The sequence below is a fragment of the Haliotis cracherodii genome, unplaced genomic scaffold, assembly GCF_022045235.1.
Source record: "Haliotis cracherodii isolate W230 unplaced genomic scaffold, xgHalCrac1.p SCAF_1, whole genome shotgun sequence".
Lineage (NCBI taxonomy): Eukaryota > Metazoa > Mollusca > Gastropoda > Lepetellida > Haliotidae > Haliotis > Haliotis cracherodii.
Genome location: NW_027266264.1, coordinates 67,872,800 through 67,898,766, shown reverse-complemented (window position 1 = coordinate 67,898,766; position 25,967 = coordinate 67,872,800). Strand labels below are relative to the sequence as shown.

The window sequence follows — 25,967 nt, the reverse complement described above, 5'->3', positions numbered from 1 at the left end:
ATTACACTATGTGTATCCCCCGAGTACACTATCACACCATGCACGTGTATCCTCCCTTTGTTAACACACAGTACACTATCACACCATGCACGTGTATCCTCCATTTGTTAACACACAGTACACTATCACACCATGCACGTGTATCCTCCATTTGTTAACACACAGTACACTATCACACCATGCACGTGTATCCTCCATTTGTTAACACACAGTACACTATCACACCATGCACGTGTATCCTCCATTTGTTAACACACAGTACACTATCACACCATGCACGTGTATCCTCCATTTGTTAACACACAGTACACTATCACACCCGTGTATCCTCCATTTGTTAACACACAGTACACTATCACATCACGTGTATCCTCCATTTGTTAACACACAGTACACTATCACACCTGTGTACCCTCCATTTGTTAACACACAGTACACTATCACACCTGTGTATCCTCCATTTGTTAACACACAATACACTATCACACCTGTGTATCCTCCATTTGTTAACACACGGTACATTATCACACCCGTGTATCCTCCATTTGTTAACACACAGTACACTATCACATCACGTGTATCCTCAATTTGTTAACACAGTACACTATCACACCTGTGTATCCTCAATTTGTTAACACACAGTACACTATCACATCACGTGTATCCTCCCTTTGTTAACACACAGTACACTATCACACCCGTGTATCCTCCATTTGTTAACACACAGTACACTATCACATCACGTATATCCTCCATTTGTTAATACACAGTACACTACCACACCACGTGTATCCTCCATTTGTTAACACACAGTACACTATCACACCACTTGTATGCACCCTTCGTTAACACAAAGTACACTTTCACACCTGTGTATCCTCTATTTGTTAACACACAGTACACTATCACACCTGTGTATCCTCCATTTGTTATCACACAGTACACTATCACACCGCATGTATGCACCATTTGTTAACACACAGTACACTATCACACCTGCGTATCCTCCATTTGTTAACACAGTACACTATCACACCTCTGTATCCTCCATTTGTTAACACACAGTACACTATCACATCACGCGTATCCTCCATTCGTTAACACAAAATACACTAACACACCTGTGTATCCTCCATTTGTTAACACACAGTACACTATCACACCATGCACGTGTATCCTCCATTTGTTAACACACAGTACACTATCACATCACGTGTATCCTCCATTTGTTAACACACAGTACACTATTACACCTGTGTATCCTCCATTTGTTAACACACAGTACACTATCACACCATGCACGTGTATCCTCCATTTGTTAACACACAGTACACTATCACACCTGTGTATCCTCCATTTGTTATCACACATTACACTATCACACCATGCACATGTATCCTCCATTTGTTAACACACAGTACACTATCACATCACGTGTATCCTCCATTTGTTAACACACAGTACACTATAACACCATGCACGTGTATCCTCCATTTGTTAACACACAGTACACTATCACACCTGTGTATCCTCCATTTGTTATCACACATTACACTATCACACCATGCACATGTATCCTCCATTTGTTAACACACAGTACACTATCACATCACGTGTATCCTCCATTTGTTAACACACAGTACACTATCACATCACGTGTATCCTCCATTTGTTAACACAGTACACTATCACACCCGTGTATCCTCCATTTGTTAACACACAGTACACTATCACAACACGTGTATCCTCAATTTGTTAACACACAGTACACTATCACACCACGTTTATCCTCAATTTGTTAACACAGTACACTATCACACCACGTATCCTCCATTTGTTAACACACAGTACACTATCACACCTGTGTATCCTCCATTTGTTAACACACAGTACACTATCACACCACGTGCATCCTCCATTTGTTACGTTCGTTAATGTCACTTTAGCCATTCCCATGTGGATGTCTCATTATCTCCCTACGTCAGTACATACGGTCACTCAGTGAGGTAATGTTGAAAATCTGCAATATATATCCAGCATACCACTGCAGCCACTGAAGAATCAGAGGTAATAGAGGAACCAGACATCCAGGGTGTTCCTTCACTACAGACATGCATGTACTATATGAAAACATATTTCATTCAAAGTTGTCAGGACTGAGATATAAATGCTTGAATATATGGAGTATTATTATTTTCATAAGCACAAAAGTGCAGTCCTGCAGTAACCCGGAGCGAGTGAGTTTGGTTTAATGCCGTTTTGAACAGTATTCCAATTATATCATGAAGTGTCAGCCGGAAAGTGTGGAAAGCCTGAAGTGATGCACCACTTTGGTGAAACCCACAAACACGGCTGACAAACCGCAATACATAATCTGGATTCAAACCCACAATCACAATCAAAGGTGTCCAGCATGTCCAAGGGATGCAACTCTGCACAACGAATTTCGTCGCCTGAGATGATTGGTCCACTCGTTGTCATATGGCAGTGTTAAACAATGTTGCAATTATATTACATTTTCTCTGTTAAGATTCGGTTAAAATTCATAGCATTGTATTTTGACAATAGTGAGTTGTCAGGAATGTAGAACAACTAATGTAAGCAGTGGCGTAAAGTTACCATATTTAGATGCTTTGGGAGTCGGGTTATCTGGAATACTGTAATTTGTATTGATTTGTAAACTAAGTTAATTTTATAATACAATTCTTAATTGTATACCATTTCTTTGTTGTCTCTTGATTTCGCACTGAATACTTTTAGGTACAGATTTCATGGTTAACTTGTTTCAATTTGGAAGTGGACAAGGTGCCCAAAAAACAGGGCAGACCCTGTGGTTTGTCAAACACAACTGCACAGACTCCGGGTTTGTCAGACACAACAGCACAGACCCTGTGGTTTGCCAGACACAACAGCTCAGTCCCTGGTTGGTCAGACATAACAGCACAGTCCCTGGTTTGTTAAACACAACAGCACAGACCCTGTGGTTTGCCAGACATAACAGCACAGTCCCTTGTTGGTCAGACATAACAGCACAGTCCCTGGTTTGTTAAACACAACAGCACAGACTCTGGGTTAGTCAGACACAACAGCACAGACCAAGTGCTTTGCCAGACACAACAGCACAGTCCCTGGTTGGTCAGACATAACAGCACAGTCCCTGGTTTGTTAAACATAACAGCACAGACCTTTTGGTTTGCCAGACACAACAGCACAGACCCTGTGGTTTGCCAGACACAACAGCACAGTCCCTGGTTGGTCAGACAACAGCACAGACCCTGGTTGGTCAGACATAACAGCACAGACCCTGTGGTTTGCCAGACACAACAGCACAGACCCTGTGGTTTGTCAGACACAACAGTACAGACCCTATGGTTTGCCAGACACAACAGCACAGTCCCTATGGTTTGCCAGACACAACAGCACATACACTGGATGGCCAGACACAACAGCACAGGCTGTGGATTGTAAGACACAACAGCACAGTCCCTGGTTTGTTAAACACAACAGCACAGACTCCGGGTTAGTCAGACACAACAGCACAGACACTGTGGTTTACCAGACACAACAGCACAGACACTGGTTGGTCAGACACAACAGCAAAGACTCAGGGTTATTCAGACACAACAGCACAGACCCTGTGGTTTGTCAGACACAACAGCACAGTCCCTGGTTTGTCAGACACAACAGCACAGACTGTGGTTTGTCAGACACAACAGCACAGTCCCTGGTTTGTCAGACACAACAGCACAGACTGTGGTTTGTCAGACACAACAGCACAGACACTGTGGTTTTCCAGACACAACAGCACAGACTGTGGTTTGTCAGACAGAACAGCACAGCGTGGTTTGCCAGGCACAACAGCACAGGCCCTGTGGTTTGTCAGACACAACAGCACAGACACTGGTTGGCCAGACACATCACAGACTGGTTTGTCAGACACAACAGCACAGTCCCTGATTGGTCAGACATAACAGCACAGTGTGGTTTGCCAGACACAACAGCACAGACTCCAGGTTAGTCAGACACAACAGCACAGTGTGGTTTGCCAGACACAACAGCACAGACTCCAGGTTAGTCAGACACAACAGCACAGTGTGGTTTGCCAGACACAACAGCACAGTCTGTGGCATGAGTACCTGATATACCCGTCCCAGCCGTACCCTGCAGTATTCCAGACACACCCGTGGAGACCCTGTGGTATGTCAGACACAACAGTACCAGGGCAGAGATGAGTTAGGTTTATTCAAGGCAACAACACATACAAGACATTCACATCAACAAATGCAGTTACATGTATGGAAAATGTGTACGTCTTTCCTTAGTCTTGTACATGTTGTATGTATAATACATCCAGTGTGGGCCACACTTTCACCACTATTGGCCCTGAACAAGGACATGGTTAATTAACACTGAAAAAAATCTTAGTCAGCTATTAATCTTTTTGAGTTATTCGTATAATTATATTATGTGACGGTGACATTTTATTTTATTTTAATATGAAGACATTGCATGTCGCCATGACACTGCAGACAATTATAGCACAAAGAGCATGTCTGGTCCATGTTGAACTCCCAAGGATATTTTCTATGTACATCCGTGCATCTACTTCTGACGCGGTTTCCTCTGTATCAAGGGGAGACAACTACAGTCACATGAATGAATGTCTTCACTGTGGAACAGCAGAAATAAATATGCTGTAGTTATGATTTAGAAATATGGTCAGCTAAAACTTTATAAATTATCATAAACACATATATATATATATATCACTGAGTTACAATTGATGTACAAATGAAAAAAGCTATAATTAGCAAGGCAAAGATGATGTTGTTTTTTTACACTATCTGTGACGCATGCATATTGAGTCTTCATATATACACATGGTTGAGGACATGGCACTTGACACAGCAACGCTGAAAACAAACTCTTACAGCTGGGGAGTTACACTGTACATGACAAGACTACCCATGGATTGAGGAATGATCAAGATTTCTCAACAGTCTAATGACTAGCATCAAATTAGCAAAATATTTGACTGTCAAAAATATGGAAATATAAGGGAGCGTTTAAAAGTCATAAAAACACTTCCACTCAAAACATGTAAATGAAAATCCTACATCCAGAATTCATGATCAAGCTGTGGCACATTCTTCAAGACGATTGTTGAGACAGGAATATTAGCATGGTGACAGAGTCTCACTGTTATGTTGTTGTTTGGCATCAGGTGCCGTTCCAACGCTGACATGTTAACAGTTAGCGGGATGAAACTGACGACACCTACATACCGCTATGTCCTGACCAGTGAAGAAAACGCATTCTAATATTTAATTAACATTGCTGAGATGGCAGTACCAGCACTATAACAGTAACTCATCAGAGAGAACCTCTTGTATTTGTTGACAAGTGATTGAGGTTTTGAGTGAACGAGTTGAAACATCTTTGAAAACTCTTTTCTGTTCACATGGTGTCATCTCAATGTGGGAGGCAAGCCCAAAGTGATGCAGGTATTGGAATTGCCACTTCAAATGGTGAAACCCATAAGATGCATCAAAGTTTTCGATTTGAGCCCACAATCTGCTGGATCAGCTGTGAGGTCTAACACATGCAACACATGCTGGTGACATCCCTAGGTACACTTAACCCTTTTACAATCAATACAACTACGTAGCTGTTTGAGGGTTAGTCATTTGTGGCAAGCTTCATGGGGCAGCCTCAAAGATTGCAAGTGCAATTTTTATGTAATGAAAAGTAAAGGTAGAAAAATAGTATGACAACTCTTCTAATATATTTTCACAAAAATTAGAAAACAAAATTAAACAATTGTTGATATATGAATCTAACCTGTTCTTGCAATCTACATGCTGAGAAAATAATGCTGTTTGCCAATATCCATCTAGTATACATCCATTATGGCTATTATGTTATTAGTGTGCGTTAGTGCCAATCTGTGTGTGTGTCTTAGTGTGTGTTCATGTCTCTGTATATTATAAAAAGTAACGTAACAATATGAGGTAGTGAGAAGTCCCCTGATGTCTGATAAATATGTTAGTCATATGTTAACATTGTTTCACATGTCAGTCATCTGTTATCATTGTTTCACATGTCAGTCATCTGTTATCATTGTTTCCCATGTCAGTCATCTGTTATCATTGTTTCACATGTCAGTCATCTGTTATCTTGTTTCACATGTCAGTCATCTGTTATCATTGTTTCACATGTCAGTCATCTGTTATCTTGTTTCACATGTCAGTCATCTGTTATCATTGTTTCACATGTCAGTCATCTGTTATCATTGTTTCACATGTCAGTCATCTGTTATCATTGTTTCACATGTCAGTCATCTGTTATCTTGTTTCACATGTCAGTCATCTGTTATCTTGTTTCACATGTCAGTCATCTGTTATCATTGTTTCACATGTCAGTCATCTGTTATCTTGTTTCACATGTCAGCCATCTGTTATCACTGTTTCACATGTCAGTCATCTGTAATTGTTGGTTCACATGTCAGTCATCTGTTATCACTGGTTCACATGTCAGTCATCTGTTATCACTGGTTCACATGTCAGTCATCTGTTATCACTGGTTCACATGTCAGTCACCTGTTATCACTGGTTCACATGTCAGTCATCTTTATCATTAGTTCACATGTCAGTCATTTGTTATTGTTAGTTCACATGTCAGTCACATGTTTTTGTTGGTTCACATGTCAGTCATCTTTACCATTGGTTCACATGTCAGTCATCTGTTATCATTAGTTCACATGTCAGTCATATGTTATCATAAGTTCACATGTCAGTCATGTTGTCATATGTTATCATTAGTTCACATGTCAGTCATATGTTATCATTAGTTCACATGCCAGTCATCTGTTATTGTTGGTTCACAAGTGTCTCAGATGTTCTTATTGGTTCACATGTCAGTCATCTGTTATCGTTGGTTCAGCCATCTGTTACTGTTGGTTTACATGTCAGTCATCTATTATCTCTGGTTCACAAGTGAGTCATATGTTCTTATTGGTTCACATGTCAGTCATGTGTTCTCGTTGATTTATAGGTCAGCACCAGGAATATCAGGATAGACATGTAGGCAATACTTAATCATATATCATAGAAGAAACATTTGGTGTGGCTGTAAAATGTCATGCTTATTGGGACTTTCTCTTTCACGTCTTGAGGACAGGCATGTCATGAGGATGAAACCTATCACTTGGTTACACACAAGGTAAATAAAGCTGTATGTCTGTTGGGATGAGTTCTATCATTGTTCAATATATATTATCCCCCAGTACTCAGCAGTTACTACAATGACAATATAATTCACTGATAATCCAAAGAAAACTACACACTGGCTGGTCTGTTAAGACATACCTCTAGCTGAACTGATCACTACTGATGAGATGAGGTATGTGTAATACAGACGTACTGTGATAAACTATGATGAATTACAACAAATCTCAACAGTCAGATATGACAAATTTGTGACTTCTCTACATGTCATGTATTTTCACAACCCAAAGATTGTCGACCACAGGGACATGATACCCCTAAGTAAAGATACAATAAAGCACCCCTTGTTTGTTCCGGATGTGTGGTCTGAAGCTACGTAGGCATGAACGTGATGAAAGTAACTCAAGACATATTCAGATATCAAGATATTCAGTTAAACGGATGTTATAAAAGAGACGTCCTGATAAGCAGGGTTCCACTGTACCATAGCTTGATGTTCCAATAGTGTACTGTAAGTTACTGATGTCACACGTTAGATATACCTGTATTTCATGGGAAGTAGCTACAGAAAACAGCATGACTATGTACAGCAATGTCCTGGATAAATGAGTTCCTGTCGACCAAAGGGACATGATACTTTAATAGCTGGTGACTCTAAAGAATATGCCCAATATGTTTAGTAGGGTTGACAATGGCTAATGAGGCATATTCTTGAACTACAAGAAAATCATTGATGGAAAGATGAAGGTCTGTAACATGTTGAGTGAGTGAGTATGGTTTTATGCCGCTTTTAGCAATATCACGGCGGTGGATGCCAGAAATGGTCTTCACGCATTGTACCCATGTACAACTGGGTTCTTTGGCGTGACGAGCAAATGCTTTAACCACTAGGCTACCCGACCGCCCCTGTAACATGTTGAGGATTTGCACAAGTTTGTTCTAAATTCTTCCATTGCATGTTCTTCCCCTATATGAGACCGCCTCCTTAGTCTAGTGGTAGATCGTCTGCCCAGGAGAGCTGAAGGTCGGGGGTTCGATCCCTGTCCGCGTCATACCAAAAGACGTTAAAAAGATGGTATGAGTTGTTACCCTGTCTGGCGCTCGGCATTAAGGGTTAAAACAAGGACTGGTCGGCTCAGAGTCAGTATACTGTGTCTGAGTGGGGTATTCATGTTAAACTGCAGCATGGTATCTCAGTGAGCTAGCACTATAAATTGGCATCAGTCCAGACTAGTACAAGCAGCAACACACACACGTGCATGCACGTCGCTATAAAAGTGCAATAATCTTGGACGCGACGTTAAACCCAATTTCACCTCACCTCCGCTATATGATGTAGATGTCAGTTGGTCAGTGTAGTAGCCTGTCAGTGAACTCTGTAACCTGCATAATGATAGAATATTTCACATGTCCCAGGACATCACCCAGTAGTACCATTAGATTGAAATAAAGAACAGAGATTGGTTTTTAGGATTTGGGTGTTTGACCAGGGACCAGTATTCTTAAGAGTTCTAAAGAACATGTTACAGTGGGACCCCACTAATGTGGACTAAGATATTGGAAAACCAGCCTCTGGTACACTATTCATTGAAAACAAAACGTGTATCTCATAAAATTGCTAACATAGTCATATTTCACTCCGGACAGTCATATTTGTGACCAAAATGGTGTTTTACTTATACATAAAACTGGGTCATTCATCCAGACAATCAACAACCTCTTCGATGTGCATATGACTTCCATGTCATAAAGATCACATCTGATGTCTTAACACAAATTTCAGACCAAACTTGCATACATTCTCGTGTTTTCTAACATGCTAAAACAAGAAACCGTGCTAACTGACGACCACAATTACAATAATGCACCCCTTGTTTGTTCCGGATGTGTGGTCTGAAGCTACGTAGGCATGAACGTGATGAAAGTAACTCAAGACATATTCAGATATCAAGATATTCAGTTAAACGGATGTTATAAAAGAGGCGTCCTGATAAGCAGGGTTCCACTGTACCATAGCTTGATGTTCTAATAGTGTACTGTCAGTTACTGATGTCACACGTTAGATATACCTGTATTTCATGGGAAGTAGCTACAGAAAACAGCATGACTATGTACAGCAATGTCCTGGATAAATGAGTTCCTGCCATGTTCATAAACACATATAGTGATATGGTGTGCAGTGATATCAATCATTGTACACATTGTCACAAGTTGTCATTCTGAAGTTTACTAGAGTAATACATCTGGCCCTAAATATCTGGGCTCTCCCAGAATATCAACTAGAATGTTCCCTCAGGTAAACTGTAAGAAAGAATTGAGGAAAAGATAACATTCTGCAATATATCTGAAAAGTCAGTCTGAGGGGCGGTATTTGGTTTCATCTATTTCTCATGAACCAGAAAAATACTCGAAACAGGAGATAGCCGAACACAGCAGGGTACAGGAAAAGTTCGCGCTGAGATCGCCGCTGGTTATCCTGCTCCATGACAGTCAGTCGACGGGTCAGTTTAGAAACTTGGGTTCGTAATAGAGTGGCTTCATCTTCTTCATTGAGGAGCAGCGACTCGTAGGGTGACACTCCTGGAGTGTACGGCACTGGGCCCATCCTGTAATGGAAACAGATTGGTCCAGGTTAGTTTTGGACTTAACTCAACTTGTGATGGAATAATGACCACCTAACTTTACTGCTGGTAGCCTGCAACCTCGGGGTATCGCGGTACTTGTCATGTACGCTAAACGGAACAAAATGCACTCACTAACCTTTATGTATATTTGTGTTCTCTGTATCAGATATCATCCATGTTATCAAACAATGCATATTTTACTGATAAAAGTTCATTATTTACATTAGCAGCTCTGAGTAAAAGCCGGGCCATGCGCTCAGTTTGACAAGGGAGAGAACTCCATCGTATCGCGGTTGTGTATGGAGGTCCGAATTGGACAAAAAGAGGACATAATTCTACCAACCACTTGGTATGATCATGCCAGACATCAGTGATTTGTCCAGACAAGTGCAAAGACAGCACAAGTAAAATTCTAAATGTGTTATCAGCAATAGGTATTCAATGCATATTTACAGAAATTTAAGAGAAAAATATTTTTAAAAGTCAACATAAAAATATCAGAAATGATATATTAAGATTGTTTAAAAAAAATTGGATGACAATAATTAGTCACAAAATGGAAAAATGTTAAAAGTCAACAATAAATATATAAAAAGCACTTCTAGTATGCCCAAAGTATGTATTTATCTTTTGGTTACTAGTGAAGAATGTATTTCTAAGTTTGGCATTATGGCCCTTATGATCTCCCAATAGATTCTGGGCACAGAGCGGGAAAAAATGTGCGGACTAAGTAACTTCCGTTACCTCATTAGTCGCCATGAATATGCAGATGATCTAGTTCAGGTCGATAGAGAAAGTTTACTTGGGGAACTGCGGGTTATATCGTTGGCCATTGATAGATGGGGGTAAGGCAATATTACAACAGATGCCAGAAATATGTATCAACGGATTAAAAACTCCTTACTTACAGCAGACGGAACATTCCGAGGAAATTGAAATTGTTTACGAAGTGAGCACTTCCTGGTTACTGATTTGCATTAATAGACAGCCGCTAAGAGGCGTGTCCCGCGTGAACTACAGGAAATCACAAATGCCGCGATACGATGAATGCCGCGGTACCATGGGGTCCGAGTATATGGTGTAACAGATCACTCATTGCTGACATTAATATTTACTTGATATAAACAGAAATAGACTTGTTTAGGTATTTAGATATGGTTACAGATGCTATGTAACAAATACCCCCAAACATGTTCCAGGCTGAACTATACAATACTCCATAAACAATGATAAGAATTATTTTTACCAAGTTTCTCTGCTTTAAAGATCATTCTTCAAATTGTTGTAACAAACAGGAAACAAATCTTAAATACATACTTGACATCCACTGATCACCCAACAGTTGTTTCCCCTATAATTAGTGTTAAAAAAACCTTTAAAAAGCAGGATGCTACAGGATCTATTTCAAAATATCCTCAAAGGTCTCAGAGATTGTTCATCCCTGTCCGGTAACAGAAATTACATATATCTTTACCAGTCCAGTAAATGATCTGCTGCAGAGTAACCATCACCCTAATAGTAAAAGTGGTTCAAATCACCAAAGACCAATAAAGGTAATTGATACAAAACATTGTCAGACATTAGGTATGACAACACCTGAAAAACATGGCAAAATGTGTGATAGCCAAACATCAACCAAATGGCCTAGTCCTTCTCACCCATTAGCTTCTGGTTTGGCTACCATAACAGTATTAGCTCTGCGTGTTTCCACATCCTCCACAGTCGGGAATCTCTCCTCCAGCGTCAGTGTTCTGGGTGGGGTGATCAGCCCAACATAGGACAAGCTCTCACTGTCTGGGACACGATCAAAGGCAAGAGGACGGAGTGCCTCCTTCATGCCGATGTGTGTATCTCCTCCTGCAATTCAAATTTCAAAAACAATTTCATCATAGACAGCAGTAACAAACAAAGCAATGTATCAACGTGACATCAGTCATATCATCACCAAGGTCGGAAAAAACAGTGTTTGTCGGTTCTTCATGCACTCAACAATATTACAGCTATGACGGTGGTCTGTAAATAACCAAGTCTTGAAACCATGAGCATCAATCTCTGTAATTGGGACATGATGACATGCATCAACAAAGTTAATGAGTCTGACCACCCAATCCCCTTAGTCGCCTCAAGACAAATTCTAACCTGATCTTCATGGTGTTTGTAGTGTGAACATTAATATGAATGGTACTTAGGTAGGTATGATGACAGCAGAGCTGAGAATTGAAACCAATCTAGATACTATCCTGCTTCATACGATACAGACAGCGTTGCCACATATCCCAACACATATTCAAAGGACTCCGTGGGGATTCAGGATTAGAAATAGTCCCAAACAACTTATGGTGGTTGCAAGAGATGACTTATTGAATATTGACTGGTGAGACTCTGCGTCTAAGTTGTGTGTCATCACACCCAGACAGCGCAAGATGTTGGTCATGACAGCATTGAACAGCAACAACAAACGATGCATGGATCCTGGCAAGTTATAGCCATGGACATGCACAGGAATCCTAAAAGTAAAAGTAATATCCACAAGAAGCAGGAACAACTTGACGATGTCATTATGACTGTTTGTGATCGTAACAAATTCGACTCAGTGACAGAAAGTCAAGTAAGGATCTAAGCCACACAGGGCAATTCTTAACATGCTTATCCAAATTGGAAAATCTTCTTAGATACTCCATTCCTAAACTATTTTGATGTATTCATTTTGACTAGTCCTATCAAGTCCTTAAATATTGAACATGTTTGAATGAGGCTGAAAAATGTAAAAAGAGAAAAAAATATTTTTTTCAGTTTTCACTCTATAACTTATTCATGTGAGTAAAATATATTGATGACAGTTCATACTTCATTGACATAGTTAACAAAATTCATGCGGGAGATTTATCAAGACCTGCTCAGAGGTCGTTATTCGGACCCAAGTCTGCAGCAAATGACAGTCAAAAGACTATTTTGAATTAAAAATGTCCCAATACCTCAGAATTTATGAAAATAAATTATTATTTTTTAAATCCAATTTTGAACAATATCATGATTCTTTCCCAATTTGTCTGCTAAGGGCACTTTGTTTGGAACCCTAGATAAATCCCTGGGTGATCCCTTGAAACACGTGGGTTGTAATCAATTATGAAATCTCAGTCAATTTCAAACACTATCAGTATCAATGACAATGTGAGTACTTGAAGCTATATTGCAGATGTGACAATTTATACAAGTCCTTTCTTCTTGGCCTTACCTGCCAGTACAATCCTGTCCGGCACCATCATGTGTTCCGAGGCAGGGTTTCCAGTGGGTCCAACATGGCCGTTATATGCTCCTCCCAGAGCTATACGGTCTGGCACTTGCATCTTGTTGCTGATTTCTGATATGAAATCTGGATCGTAGCTGTTTGACTGGACATCACTGTAGTCTGATGGCAGACTGTGAACATAGGCTCTGTCCATCTTAAAATAAATGTTTATAATATTTTTAAGTGTAATGTAATAGAATTGGGACAAATTGTAGCTTTCATATTCAATCTTCATTCAATAATTGAAGATGTCCTTACACACTATATCACTGTATAACATAAAAGCTGGTATACTTGCAGATTCAAACTGAGTAACATAAGAGTTAGAGCATAAGGCCTTTGATAAAGACCTTGCCTGTCAAGTGGTTATATTTCATGTTATATAGTTCATCTCACAGTGTCACAAAAAATTATGTGTTTTTTTCCCTTATATTTTCACAGAACACTTTGATTCAATAACTGTTCCCAAAGGCTCTAATATTTGACTAAGTAACTGCAGGGATGCTGTGAAATTGTAGATACTGCCAACTAGTAGACACAATTTACAATGAATTCTTAGGCAAACCTGGAGGGAATTTGAAGACACATTTTTTATATTGGAATTGAATGATAATTACTATCCGTGTCTTTCACTTATCATGCTTATGTGTAAGTTTCTTGGTGTTTTTAGCAGGTTCTTTAGTGAATAAACATGATAAAGTGTTTAATAAAAATAAGGTAGGTTTTAGTATTTTCTTTGCAGGACCCATTGTTATAAATAAACAATTTGATAAATATATACAAGCTGAGAAGGACAAGAAGTTAATTTGGTAAGTGGTGGATGTTGGGTGGAGGTGATAGACATATTATTAATTTGTTTCAAAAAGGATTTGCAGATTCCTTTGTAACTACTATTATAAATAAGTCATCTATCAATTTCTGTATTGTATTTTTTTGGTCAACGAGTTGGTTGTGGCTTCCAATTCTCTATGGATACGAATTGGTTTGGTTACGAATTTAACTTTTGGGTGGTGAAAGTCCCACACAAAAAAAGATGAAAACGAAATAAGGAAATTACGTTACCTGCTGGGTACCACGTATATATATAGAACTGGTAAACATGGAAATATTACTATAATAAGTATAACATGTGAAACGTTTAAATGGTGGTTATTTATTCAAGTTCATGAACGTGTGATGAACAAAAACCCAGTACATTCTGAGGATGAACAAATCAAGCTCAAAGGTTACAACAGAATCTTCATGAAATGGCCAAGGATATATGGTTATTTCACGATAATAAAATCATGGACTTTTCTTTTGTGTACAACGCTTACCCGGGCCGACGAATCTGCACTCTCGGTCGCACTCTCCATGTTTAGTGTCTATATAGCAAACACAACTTCCTGTTTCACAGATAACAACTTCTAGCTTCGAATCTATGTCATTCTGACAGGACAGGGAGCTGCCATATTGAAAGTAAGACCGCATAAAATGATGACGTCAGCAACATAGTACGCTTTTACAAACTAATACAATATGTACAATGTTTTTCGTTTGTCTTCTATGAATTATTCCCAGAATACACAGTTCCATATGACTTATTTACTTAAACATGCTCCATTATTAATAATAAAATTAATGGATTCAATTATATTAATTTTCAAATGACAAATTCGTTACATTCTCTTATAAGACACAATAAGTGTTTAGGAATACAACATAAAATATTTACTTCACTGACGCAATGTCGAGATCATTAACTGGAAATCGGGAATAACTTCTGTGTTTTTCCCATGGCATGTCACAGTTAACTTCATTTACTCTATACAAACAGTAGGTCATATATCATGTATGGCACCCATGGCACAAAGGCAGTCAGCAGATGTAGTTAGTTGTGCGCTGGGTGGCCGATAGTTCACAAGGCTACTCGAAAATCGTCTGCTCGAGTATATTTTGTTTCCAGCTTGGCCTTAATTTTTGTGGCCATACATGTGGATGGAACAAATGTGTTCATCTCATATATCTATGTAATGGCCCAACCATCATGATTTTAAACGTAAATAATTTGACACAAAGGGAAATTCAATGGGATTAGAGAGAGTTAAAGAAAGCCCAAGTGTGCATGCACTGTTTTCGTTCGGACTTGAAGGAAATGTCAGTGTGCCATGTCCATGAATAACTGATTCCAAAGGGCCGATGAAAATCCAACAATAAAAAACAACATTTAAACGTATTGAGGAAGAATAACGTGCAGGCTTCCAGGCCTTAAATCCATACCAATTGTTTTCTGTTACGTCTATCACGCATATTTAGTTTTGCTTGTATGTGCACTATTAATACAATATTTCAAGAATTTTGCCATTTATAAAACAAAGATGACATTCTGCTGATATAACTTAATTTATGTATATATATATATATTACTCGCGCTATAACGAGGGATGTGGCGTCACACAGACTATTGTAAATAGTCATATGATGACTTGTTTTTAAAATATATAGTTGTCTTTTATAAATAAATTTCACAGTTGTTCGTGTGATTAGCGAGAAAACTACGAATGTTTCTTATGTGTCCGAAAACATATAACACGGCTATAAGTAAAATTATAAGTTTAGCGATTTAGTTCCCATTTTATGATACTTATAATCATTTTAGATCAAATAATGTCACAGAATGAATTATTGGTATCATAAATTCGATTTTATCATACAATAACATATTTTGTGACATTAGAAATTCGATCTTTAGACATATTTATTTTGTGATAATTGGATTTTATCATATAAAACCAAATGTGTGAAGAAAAATCATAAAATCAAATTTGGTAGTGATATACATGATATGAATAATTCATTTTATGATGTCTTAAAATCGAATTTGTGATTTCAATTCATCTATTTATTCATATGAAATAGGGAATACTTAGTAAGACAGTGCCTCATACCAAAAATATTTTTTTGTGTAAATGAAAACATTAGATATATATATTTGTGCACACATGCATTGTCTTTCTACTGAACAGTGGTGATATAAAAATCTAATCAGACAACACACGCTGACCTAACTATGCTCTCAATCCACATTGTAGTCGGTATTTTCCAATTTATTTTCAAACGATATTACAAGTTTTCATCCTGTATCGTTGTGTATCGGCACATGACACGGGTTTCTCGATGATGCCCCCAAACTAATCGTTACAGCTTCGAGATTGACAAACAAAAGTGTAAATATTTCAATGCAGGCCTTAATACTGTCCTACTAATGGACGTTAATGACATGCACGTGTTTCTCTTATGTTGGATTTAATATGTATTATACTGAAGGATTAGGTCATGTATAAATAAAGGTTTTTGTTGAATGATATATTTATTTATCTGCTCCACATGTATCAAATCAATATCAGATGGGTGTCATTTTTTTAACACTTTTATATGTAGGCACTGGGCACACCGACTGGCCTCATAGCGAATCTTCAGTGGCTTGACAGGTTCACTGAAACAAATAAAGAACCTGGTCTTAGCTCGGTATTATTACACATAGCTCAAAGACATGTCTGAAGTGTGGAAAATCGAGAAATACGCCAGGTACCTGACAACTCCAAGTGCACCGGGAAAAGGACAGTGGCAGGTGCGTTATTCACATACGCCAATCCCCAAGGAGGGTCACTTCAGTCAAAATAATACGGAATAACTTGAAAGCAACCTTGCAAATTTATTTTACACAAAAAATTTTGTTAGCCTCGCGAAATATCTATTATCAATTAGAAACAAATGTTAAAATAATCCCATAGTAATACTGTCCATGCTTGTGTCTTTCAGAGACTTAATGTGAAACTAAATGTTTATGCCGTTTGTAGCAATACGATGACAACGACGGTGATCTTGTATTGACTCTCACAGATTCCAGCCACCTCGTCCTGTGTCGGAGCACAACCGTTATGGTAAGCTCGCAAAGCCACGCATGGTTTCAGCTATCCTTTATTGTACTGCAAGTATGGAAACAGATAAATCCTTGTGTTTGTCTTCACTGTAGTTGTTCATACATCCGTATTCGTGCATTCCTTATATTTTGCAATTCAGGAGAGTCACAGTTTGGTGACAGCCCGGGCCTGGATGCGGGGGATGACGAAGAGGGACAGCATGCTGCTCATGTATAAAGTGGCAGTAAGCTTTTACATCGTCATTATTCCCGTTATTTCGCTATCAGTGCAATCAAATGTGAATGAAAAACATAATTAAGGTAAAATAAATAATATAGGGAGCGACATGAAAAAAACAAAAACACAGTGAACACAAGACCATGGTGGGCCACCTCGCGAAGAACGTACACACATTGACATTTGGCATATGCTAGTATATGTATACTAGCCACACACGCACGCACACACACACACACACACACACACGAAGACGCGGTTGTCTGAAGCGTCGTAAAATGTTGAACCTGTCTGTCGAACAGAAAGTGCAGAAGCTTTGGTATTGAAGAAAGATTGTATTACAAACGTGTAAGAGAATACAGAAATAATACAATTGTATCATTTCAATTTAAATCGTTCCATTGATGACCCTTTTTTCTATATGCTGGTTATTTAAACAATTACAATTTAATGAATTTGGTATACAGTGTATTTCATAAAGGTCTCCCTAATCTTGATCCGGTCCGTTTAATTTATTCTGCTGATAGAATGAAACAAGACGATTTCGACTGAAGTTTTATGGATGTGATGGGAGAACAGCTGAAAAGCAATGTGCAGTTTGTGCAGAGAAGCTGTCCAAATTCTTCCCTGTTAAGATGGATAGTCAAACAACCAAAAGTATGGAGATCACAAGCACAAACGTAAGTTGGAGATTTTCTACCTTATGCACATCCCATATACGTTGGGGAGGTAGACTTTGACTGACATCTGCCACTGGTCAAGGTCAACATCGGCATCTTACTGGCACGGAGGGTCCAGGGCCCCGTTCCACAAAGCGAACGGAGCACTAAGGCGACCGTAATTCCTATACTATAACATAGACTTACGACAGCCGTTGCGCTACGATCGCTTTGTGGAACGGGGCCCTGACCTCTCAGCCAAAATAATAACGTATGGGCATCTGATGTATGTTTAATGTATGTGAAAAAAATTATCAGCTGGTGCGATTGAAAACCTTATATTATGTCTAATGTGTTCATTATATACTGTAGGAGAAGTCGAAAGACGCTGTCAGTCCGCAGAGGTCACAGGTTGAGCTCATTCAAGGGGAGGTCACTCTTGGTAAAATGGCTCAGGTGAGAATCCTTATAATACGGCTCATATGAATGCTTTAACAAGAAGCACCCAAGAGATCTCTTTTAAGGGGAGGTTACTATTAGTAAATAGTACAGGGAGAACCATTAAGATCAGACAAGGGGTACATGTAACTCCCACGTGAAGGTTACTCCTGATGAATGACTGGTGAAAGTCGTCAAAAGCTGGTTAAGGGGCGTAACAGCTAGGTAGGGCGTGACAGGTTGAGTCTGAGGTGGAGGTTACTCTTTGCCAATATCTTCAGTAATTATCTTCAGGGGACGTAGAGCCGATACCTAAAAAGTAATCTAGTTCAGTTTTATCTGTTTTTTGTTTTTTTTAACGCCACACTCAGCAATTATCCACCCATATGAGGGCGGCCTGTAGACAACCGAGCGTGGAAGAGACAATTCAGTGATTGACATGAACATCGAATTTCGCAAATTTTACTGATGAGGCACGGGTTTAGGGGGTTCCCACCACCACCTTTTTGGATGATTGCAGATGAGTTATTTGAAGACAGCTAACGTTAGCCATAACAACTAAGGTTATAATCAGTCTGAGTGAGTGAGTGAGTTGGGTTTAACGCCGCTTTTAACAGTATTCCAGTTATATCGCAGCGTGTCAGCTTAATGTGGGAGGATGTGATGAAGGTCTCAGACCTTTACTACATCGGTGAAACCTTAGAGCACGGGTATGGTGCTGACAAACCTAGAAACATAATCGAGGCGAACCGGGATTAGAACCCACAATCATAGGTTTCTGGCGTACCCAAGGGGCGCAACTCTGCACAGCGAATCGTGGCGCCTTAGACGACTGGGCCGCCTGTGCCCCCATAATTAGTCTGAAGTTACGGCCCTTTCACAAAGCAACTGTAGGTCGATCTCAATTCGGTGTGTCATTCTTGGCGCTAAGGTTTATTAAGTCGCAAATATATGTCAACAGTTTAGGATTTCTTTGCCTGTTTCTAACACAGTTTCTGAGTGCCAATGTTTTACACCGATTTACATAATTGTCAAATGTAGTATGTGCGGTTACGAAACTATCGCTAACTTCCACCACATTGTAACCCACCTTTCGTGATAGCATGCCCGCATGTTGTTTGAAATGCATGTGGATAAGCTGTATTTATTTAATCCTAAGATACCCCCATGACATTCCTTCATACGGGCCTGTGACCACCCGATCCCGTTATTCGCCAATATGTCGTTGTCTCCATTATTAATACACCTGTTTCCCCAATAACCCTTGAAGTTGGGTGAAACCTGAATATCATCATTAGCACAACCTCACAACCCAGATAGAATTAATAAATTCATATCGCATGTTTCCTTGTTTTAAGTGTAAGTCCCATGTCACTGTCCATAATCACGTTTAGGTACGCAGTTTCATTGATGACGTGCTCTACTTAACAGTGCAATATAAGCTGTTATTCACATATATTATCAGGGGTCTTGAAGAGGTACTTTGATCCATTGATTGTAATTCAGGTAATCACTAACTATCATACACACAAGAAAATTTGCGTTAGAAGACAAACAAGGTGGCGTTTGAAGACTTAAGATCGAAATTACTGGGACTGCCAATTTGCCCGCGCTTAGTCTCCCTTTAAGTGTAAATATTACGATTTATCCACATATTAACTACTTGAATTGAAATGTTTTATAATTAAAGTAAATCTAAATATTTCAATTTTCACTGTTCCCAGAAAAAAAAGATTGTAAAATATTCTAGTCGTACTTAAATAATAACATAGAGACATGTTCCATTGTAGCTTGAAAAGGTGCTGGCTCTAATGTATTACATGTGAAAAGGTCATTACGAATCACGATAGTCAAAACGAAATGGCCGGTAAAGAAATTGGGGTTGCTTTTATTCTTGAGCTACTTTTCCAGGTCGTGTCCGGACATTTGAAGGCGAGACTGCCTGTTGCGTACCAGCACTGTGACTTCCCGCCCGAGGAGATCAAGACAGTGATCCGACTGTGTCTCACAGACCCTAGTTTCCCTGCATTTGTACAGCAGGTGGACACACAACTGCAGAAACTCATCGCGGAGGACGCCTCAAATGTCACCTGAATATTATAATATCCATGGGTAAACGTTGTAGTGAGTTAATAAATAAATGACCTGTTTGGTTGAAAATGTAGTACATATATTTGTGATTGACTGGTCGATTCAACAGTTGGCAGGTTTTGTTGCGGCTATTGGTAATAGATCTTATAAATGGGCAGGTATGTCATTAACTCTTTCCTTTACGCATATTTGTAAGCAGTATTTTGGCTTGTTGGTGTACCTACGGCAGCTGTAATTCCCCCGCCTACTCAACATGTGAACGTCCACCCTCATGTTGACCATGTTCTAACAGGGAGGTGTGCGTGCGTACGTGCGTGTTTTGCTTTGTCTGTGGTAAGTGAGAGGCCTGCCGCATAATTTGTATGCTGTGGTGAACACTCTCAGCCCAGTATCCCTTCCGACATAGTCTATACTATAAACACTTCCGTCTCCAACCAAAACTTCATCACAGTGTCATCACAAGCCTCACCGTCCCACTAGGTTGAGGCAAAATATCGTCCCTCTGTTGTATGACGGTATGTATCCATTTAAGACACTCGCTCATCTCTGAATTAAACAAGGTAACTATTTTGTATTTGCGTGTATGTACAGGCGTATGATTGTAACCAGATATATATATATGTGTGTGTGTGTGTGTGTGTGTGTGTGTGTGTGTGTGTGTGTGTGTGTGTGTGTGTGTGTGTTCCACAGTCATGCATGGCGCAGTTCTTACCCTGCCTGCCCCTGGGGATTAACGGGATAAAACAAAGACTGATCGGCTCCGAGTCAGTTTTCTGTGTCTGATTGGTATATCCATGTTAAGCTGCGGCATGGCATATCAGTTCACCAGCACAAAAATCCGGCATCAGTCCGGACTAGTTAATACAAGCAGCCATACACACACACACACGTCGCTACACGAATGAAACGATCTTAAACGCGACCTTAAACCCCACTTCACCTCACCTCACCAAATGCATTAATTGTCCGTGTGATGGTTATGTCTTCCTACAGAAGGGAACATACTAATGAGTGTGCATGTAAATAACATAGTATGTATACAGAACAATACTTCGGTTGGAGTTCGTCCCCTACACCATGTTTGTCGCAGGTGGCTTTAATGAAGATTGGATTGCTACAATGGCTAGAATGGTTGTGTATCATGGCTTATTGCTGTCATGTATCCCGACGGCTTTTATGGGTGCTTATGCTCTCAACCACTGGTTTCTTGGATTATTTTGGGATATTGAATATTGCTCATAACGTTCAGTCGCAGTTTCATTAAACAACAGTAACTTTAATACGGTTGTTTTGCATTTGTACCTTAAAAAGATTATGAATAATTAAATCACTTCATAACATTATCTTAATGCTCAGAAAATATTTTCTAAATGTTGGCATACGGTGGAGCACAATGGATCCCAGTACACAATTCGTTGTAAGACAACGACGAAACGATCATCTTGCAGTTGGTTCACATGTTTCATATGGCTGCAATGTGTGCCTTCAAACCTCGACGTTGTGCACAGTTGTTCATGTTATTGACCGTTGGTTATCCTTGACCACATTCGATTATTTACAGGCCTCTTTTAGTAGCTGGAATATTGAAGACAGAAGCATAAAACAATATTATTTCACCCACTCACATTTTAAATAAATATTACACTATATTTAGACCGTGAATGTCCAGCCCCCAGTGTTATAAAAGCTTTCATGTATTTGTAGTCGTACGCCTACTTCCACCACATTGCATGATGTCAGTACACCATGGGTCATATGCCACGTGCATGTTTGCTGGCAAAGCTCTTGTTGTTGAATGTACTATTTTTCTACAGCTTAAGGTTTGAACACTGAATCACGGCTTCTTGCAGATTTTGCCGACCCAAATACGGAAAGCACATTACTGAATTAGCGTCGGTGATATTGAGAGTAATTTATACGCATGAGCGATCGTGTATACGTATGGCTTTTTGACATAGTATTGTATACAGCGCCTCGCACACAACTTAGGGGAACTAATGTTCCGTAGTATCCACACTCGCACAGAGAAATTCATGGGTAAACACCCGTGCTAAAATCAAGCTTTACCAGCTCGACCGGAACGGTATTATAGCCAACTGGTTGCCAATATTATATACGTTTTCAGCGCCTGCATTGAGCCGAATGTACAGATTTATTTTGTGGCTGGGTAAACGGGGTTAACTGGAAGGAGATGTGCTGAGCCAGATATATATGTCTGTGCATTAGCAATGATATAAGAGGTTGGTAGATGTAAGTATAATCCTTACGAAGAGCTGTGAACACAGATCAAGTTACTAATGTGCAATGTATATTATACACTTCTTTGACATTGGAGACATTGGGATTGTCGTTGAGAGTCGCCACCCTACGACCATCGTGGACTGCGCCTGTGACACGTTCTTCCCAAGTTGTAAATATATGAAATTAGGGTTTGAACTGTATATGCTCCCTACACCATATTTCGAGATAATCTGTAAAGCCCTGGTTAAAATAGCATGTACTCTCATTGCCATACGCCAATTGTCAAATTTCATAACTTTCATGAAGACATGAGCAAATGAACTGTGATATGCTTCGGAACCATATTTTCTCATGTGGTATACCGATAATTTTGGGCCGCTTTCTGTTTGAAAAGTAAACCATACAATTACACTATTTCTATAGTGATCATCTGACCAGGAACAGTTTACTGTACAACTTCCTTCTCCATGTGACCCCAAAGCTCGGGAAAAGGTCAAAAGTCCTGAAATAGAAACCATTGGATGTAATCGTTGATATAATAACATGTAGTTGATGATATATCATCATACTTGGACAAAGAAAATAGCAAAAACGTTCAATCAGCCAAACATTTTATGCCATGATTTTAAAACACTTGCATCAGCTTTATCCTCATTAACGTATGCGTATACGCGCATGTTGATGCCGCACTGGTCAATATTCAAGGTTGTTTGGTTGTTTTACGCCGCACGCAGCAATATCCCAGCTATATGACGGCGGTCTGTAAATAACCGAGTCTCGGCAAGACAATCCAGTGATCACGAGCATCGATCCACGCAAATGGGCAATATTCAAGAACAACGGGCCATAGATAATCGCGCCTGGACCAGTCAAATGACAATCCAGTGTAACAGATGCTATATTTTGGATAACACTTTCTTAGTAAAGTACAGATCCTCGTATTTAAAGTGTTATCCCAAATATAGCATATGTTACATTAGACCACTTTCTAAATGGCATTGCGTATTCATGACAAGCCAGTGGTTCATAACATGAGCAACGATCAAGGCCTTCGGGGTACGATGTCTGACTTTCAATCAAGTCACCGAGCCTGCCCACCCGATCCGTTGAGTCGCATCTCATACGATCAGTATATGATGCTGGAGACGGATTCCGACCAGCCATTCCAACTGGGTCCTCATTAACACTCTTAAGAATAGGCAATATATGAGGTGAGAAAAAATATAGAGCAGCTGTGTTAGTTTAAAGACGTGCACAATACATGTACACCGCGGAGACATCTGAGTAAATATATGAAAGTAATGAGAATATTGAATCATTATTTTGGTTGAAGCGTTGTACAATGCATGGATAACACGAAGTTATACAGTTACGTTTGTTTGAAATTAGATGATTTGAACAAGCAGATGGCGTATAATATTTGTGGAATGTAATCGTTATCCAGTACTGAAATTACATACAGCAATATATCACTAGCCGTACGTCACAGTGTTTAACATTATATTGCCGCGGTCACAACAAATTATCCACCAGATCGTGTGCATAACCCCTATAAACCACAGTTTATGAGCACACGAGCATCTACGAACTATATTCAATTAAAATAAGAAATAAATGTATCGTCATTGATTTATAGAAGTTCTCGCTATCATTCTAATTTACATATCTATATATATATATATCGATACCCATCTCTCTCTCTCTCTCTCTCTCTCTCTCTCTCTCTCTCTTTATATATATATATATATATATATATATATATATATATATATATATGAATGTGTAGTTACTCGATATAACTGTTTCAGTAATACATTGAATATGGTAACTAGTCCTGAACAATACAATTCCAGCTGTATTCCACATGAAATCAACATCAGAAATTGTTTTAGAAGAGAGAAACGTATAGTGTAATAAAAGATTCATATAGACGCGCTAGTTTAGGTGGTTTGGGAAGAGTATGTGGGTTATTAGGCAGTTTTAACACAGGCTTCTTCGTACCAGGTGTACATCAGAGATATATCTGTATAATAATGCTAAGATCTTAAGAACGAAGCTCTTCAAAGTCAGTTGGTGATGTCAGTCATATGCGTTTCACTACTCGCATACAGGGCGTGAAGCCCCCCCTATCGCTCCTGCAATCATGCATGCGAAGCAGTGTGTTAACGTGCGTACAACTAGTGTCTAGTTCAGCTAGAAATACAAGTTCGTGTGCGTTGTGTTATTGGTTGACATACGTTGAATTGTATATTAATGGGTGGTATCACACAACCGCACACACACACTCTGTTCTACACCTGTTGCACACACGCGAAAGTGGACGTTATTTACCTGAACTGTAGGGCATGCGCTATGGAGACAGTATTTTCCCTACCACTGGTCTTATGTTCCAATTTTTGTTGGCGTGGCGGTCATCGAACGTCCTAAAACCACTTCGCATCTAACTGCCTATAGCTTTTGTTTTTGTAATTGTCAGTCTATTTACCAGGGTGAAATATGTTTAAAGTATGATGATATGCATGTTTTTGCGTTTTTATCCACCTCGGTGATCGATTTTTCATATCAGTGTTGCTGTCATTTGGTCAAGTTGATATTTCTTATCGCAAGTGTCCGGGGACTAGTGAAAAATAATGTATACGTAAGGAAGAAGTTATATGTCGGATACAATTCTTTAAGTTTTGAGACCTACCCTCAACCAACCCCCGTAGAAATGAAAAATAAAATAAACAAAAACAAAAATTTAAGTGTGAAAATCTTGACATTAACAGAAAGAAAACCAGTAATGTTATGAACACTAACGCAGCAAAGATGGCTTTTGAAATGACACGACCTGTCGTGTCGTTTTACGTTGTCTAATGATGCTGTTCACTTTCAGAGTAAAAATTGAGTGATGTAATTTTACTTCAGCTGTAACGCCCCTGAATAAGTTTATTTTATTGATGGAACCCCACCGATAAACTTCAGGAATTTACCCGACCTTTGAACAGCTTCCGCAGTTACCAAAGATGCCATTTTCATGCCTGTGCTTTAAGAGTGATTGGGTGAATTTAAGGTCGCTTTGGGCAGTATTTCGGTTATATCACTTCGGGGCAGCTAAATGTGAAAGGGAAGGCAATGCTCAGTTTAATACAGGTTGTAGACAGGTTGGAGCTTAGATATGGACGATCGTCATCAGGTCATATCTGGCAATCGGACACCTTTATGATAACTTGTTCTCATGTCTCTGAAAAATATTCCGTCATTTCTCCTGGTCCTATTTC

General features: G+C 39.3%; 3 protein-coding genes across 4 annotated transcripts in view; 2 read left to right on the top strand and 1 right to left on the bottom strand.

Moving 5' to 3' along the window:
• Nucleotides 1–4,225: 4,225 nt before the first annotated feature.
• Nucleotides 4,226–14,596, bottom strand: LOC139462258 (mitochondrial fission factor-like). 2 transcript variants are annotated; one of them, XR_011653027.1, is made up of 5 exons: nucleotides 14,456–14,596; nucleotides 13,086–13,293; nucleotides 11,509–11,707; nucleotides 6,600–9,832; nucleotides 4,226–6,541 (listed from the first exon to the last, which is right to left on the bottom strand). XR_011653027.1 is itself a non-coding variant. In XM_071243895.1 (4 exons), the coding sequence occupies exons 1-4, from the start codon at nucleotides 14,492–14,494 to the stop codon at nucleotides 9,604–9,606; spliced, it is 675 nt and encodes a 224-aa protein (XP_071099996.1). In that variant the 5' UTR covers nucleotides 14,495–14,596; the 3' UTR covers nucleotides 4,226–9,603. The 2 variants fall into 2 exon arrangements, 1 of the variants encoding a protein (XP_071099996.1); XM_071243895.1 differs by having other exon boundaries at nucleotides 4,226–9,832.
• Nucleotides 14,597–14,869: 273 nt separating this feature from the next.
• Nucleotides 14,870–20,532, top strand: LOC139467649 (meiotic recombination protein REC114-like). The gene is made up of 7 exons (XM_071249175.1): nucleotides 14,870–14,954; nucleotides 16,560–16,749; nucleotides 16,979–17,062; nucleotides 17,202–17,285; nucleotides 17,806–17,958; nucleotides 18,310–18,393; nucleotides 20,287–20,532. Exons 2-7 carry the CDS (start codon nucleotides 16,672–16,674, stop codon nucleotides 20,467–20,469), a joined length of 666 nt encoding a protein of 221 aa, XP_071105276.1. The 5' UTR covers nucleotides 14,870–14,954; nucleotides 16,560–16,671; the 3' UTR covers nucleotides 20,470–20,532.
• Nucleotides 20,533–20,922: 390 nt separating this feature from the next.
• Nucleotides 20,923–25,967, top strand: part of LOC139462010 (rho GTPase-activating protein 18-like) — a 62,102-nt gene continuing 57,057 nt past the window's right edge. Inside the window, exon 1 of the mRNA XM_071243612.1 lies at nucleotides 20,923–20,981. The gene's annotated coding sequence lies outside the window, so the exon portion shown is untranslated. The remainder of the gene's footprint in view (nucleotides 20,982–25,967) is intronic.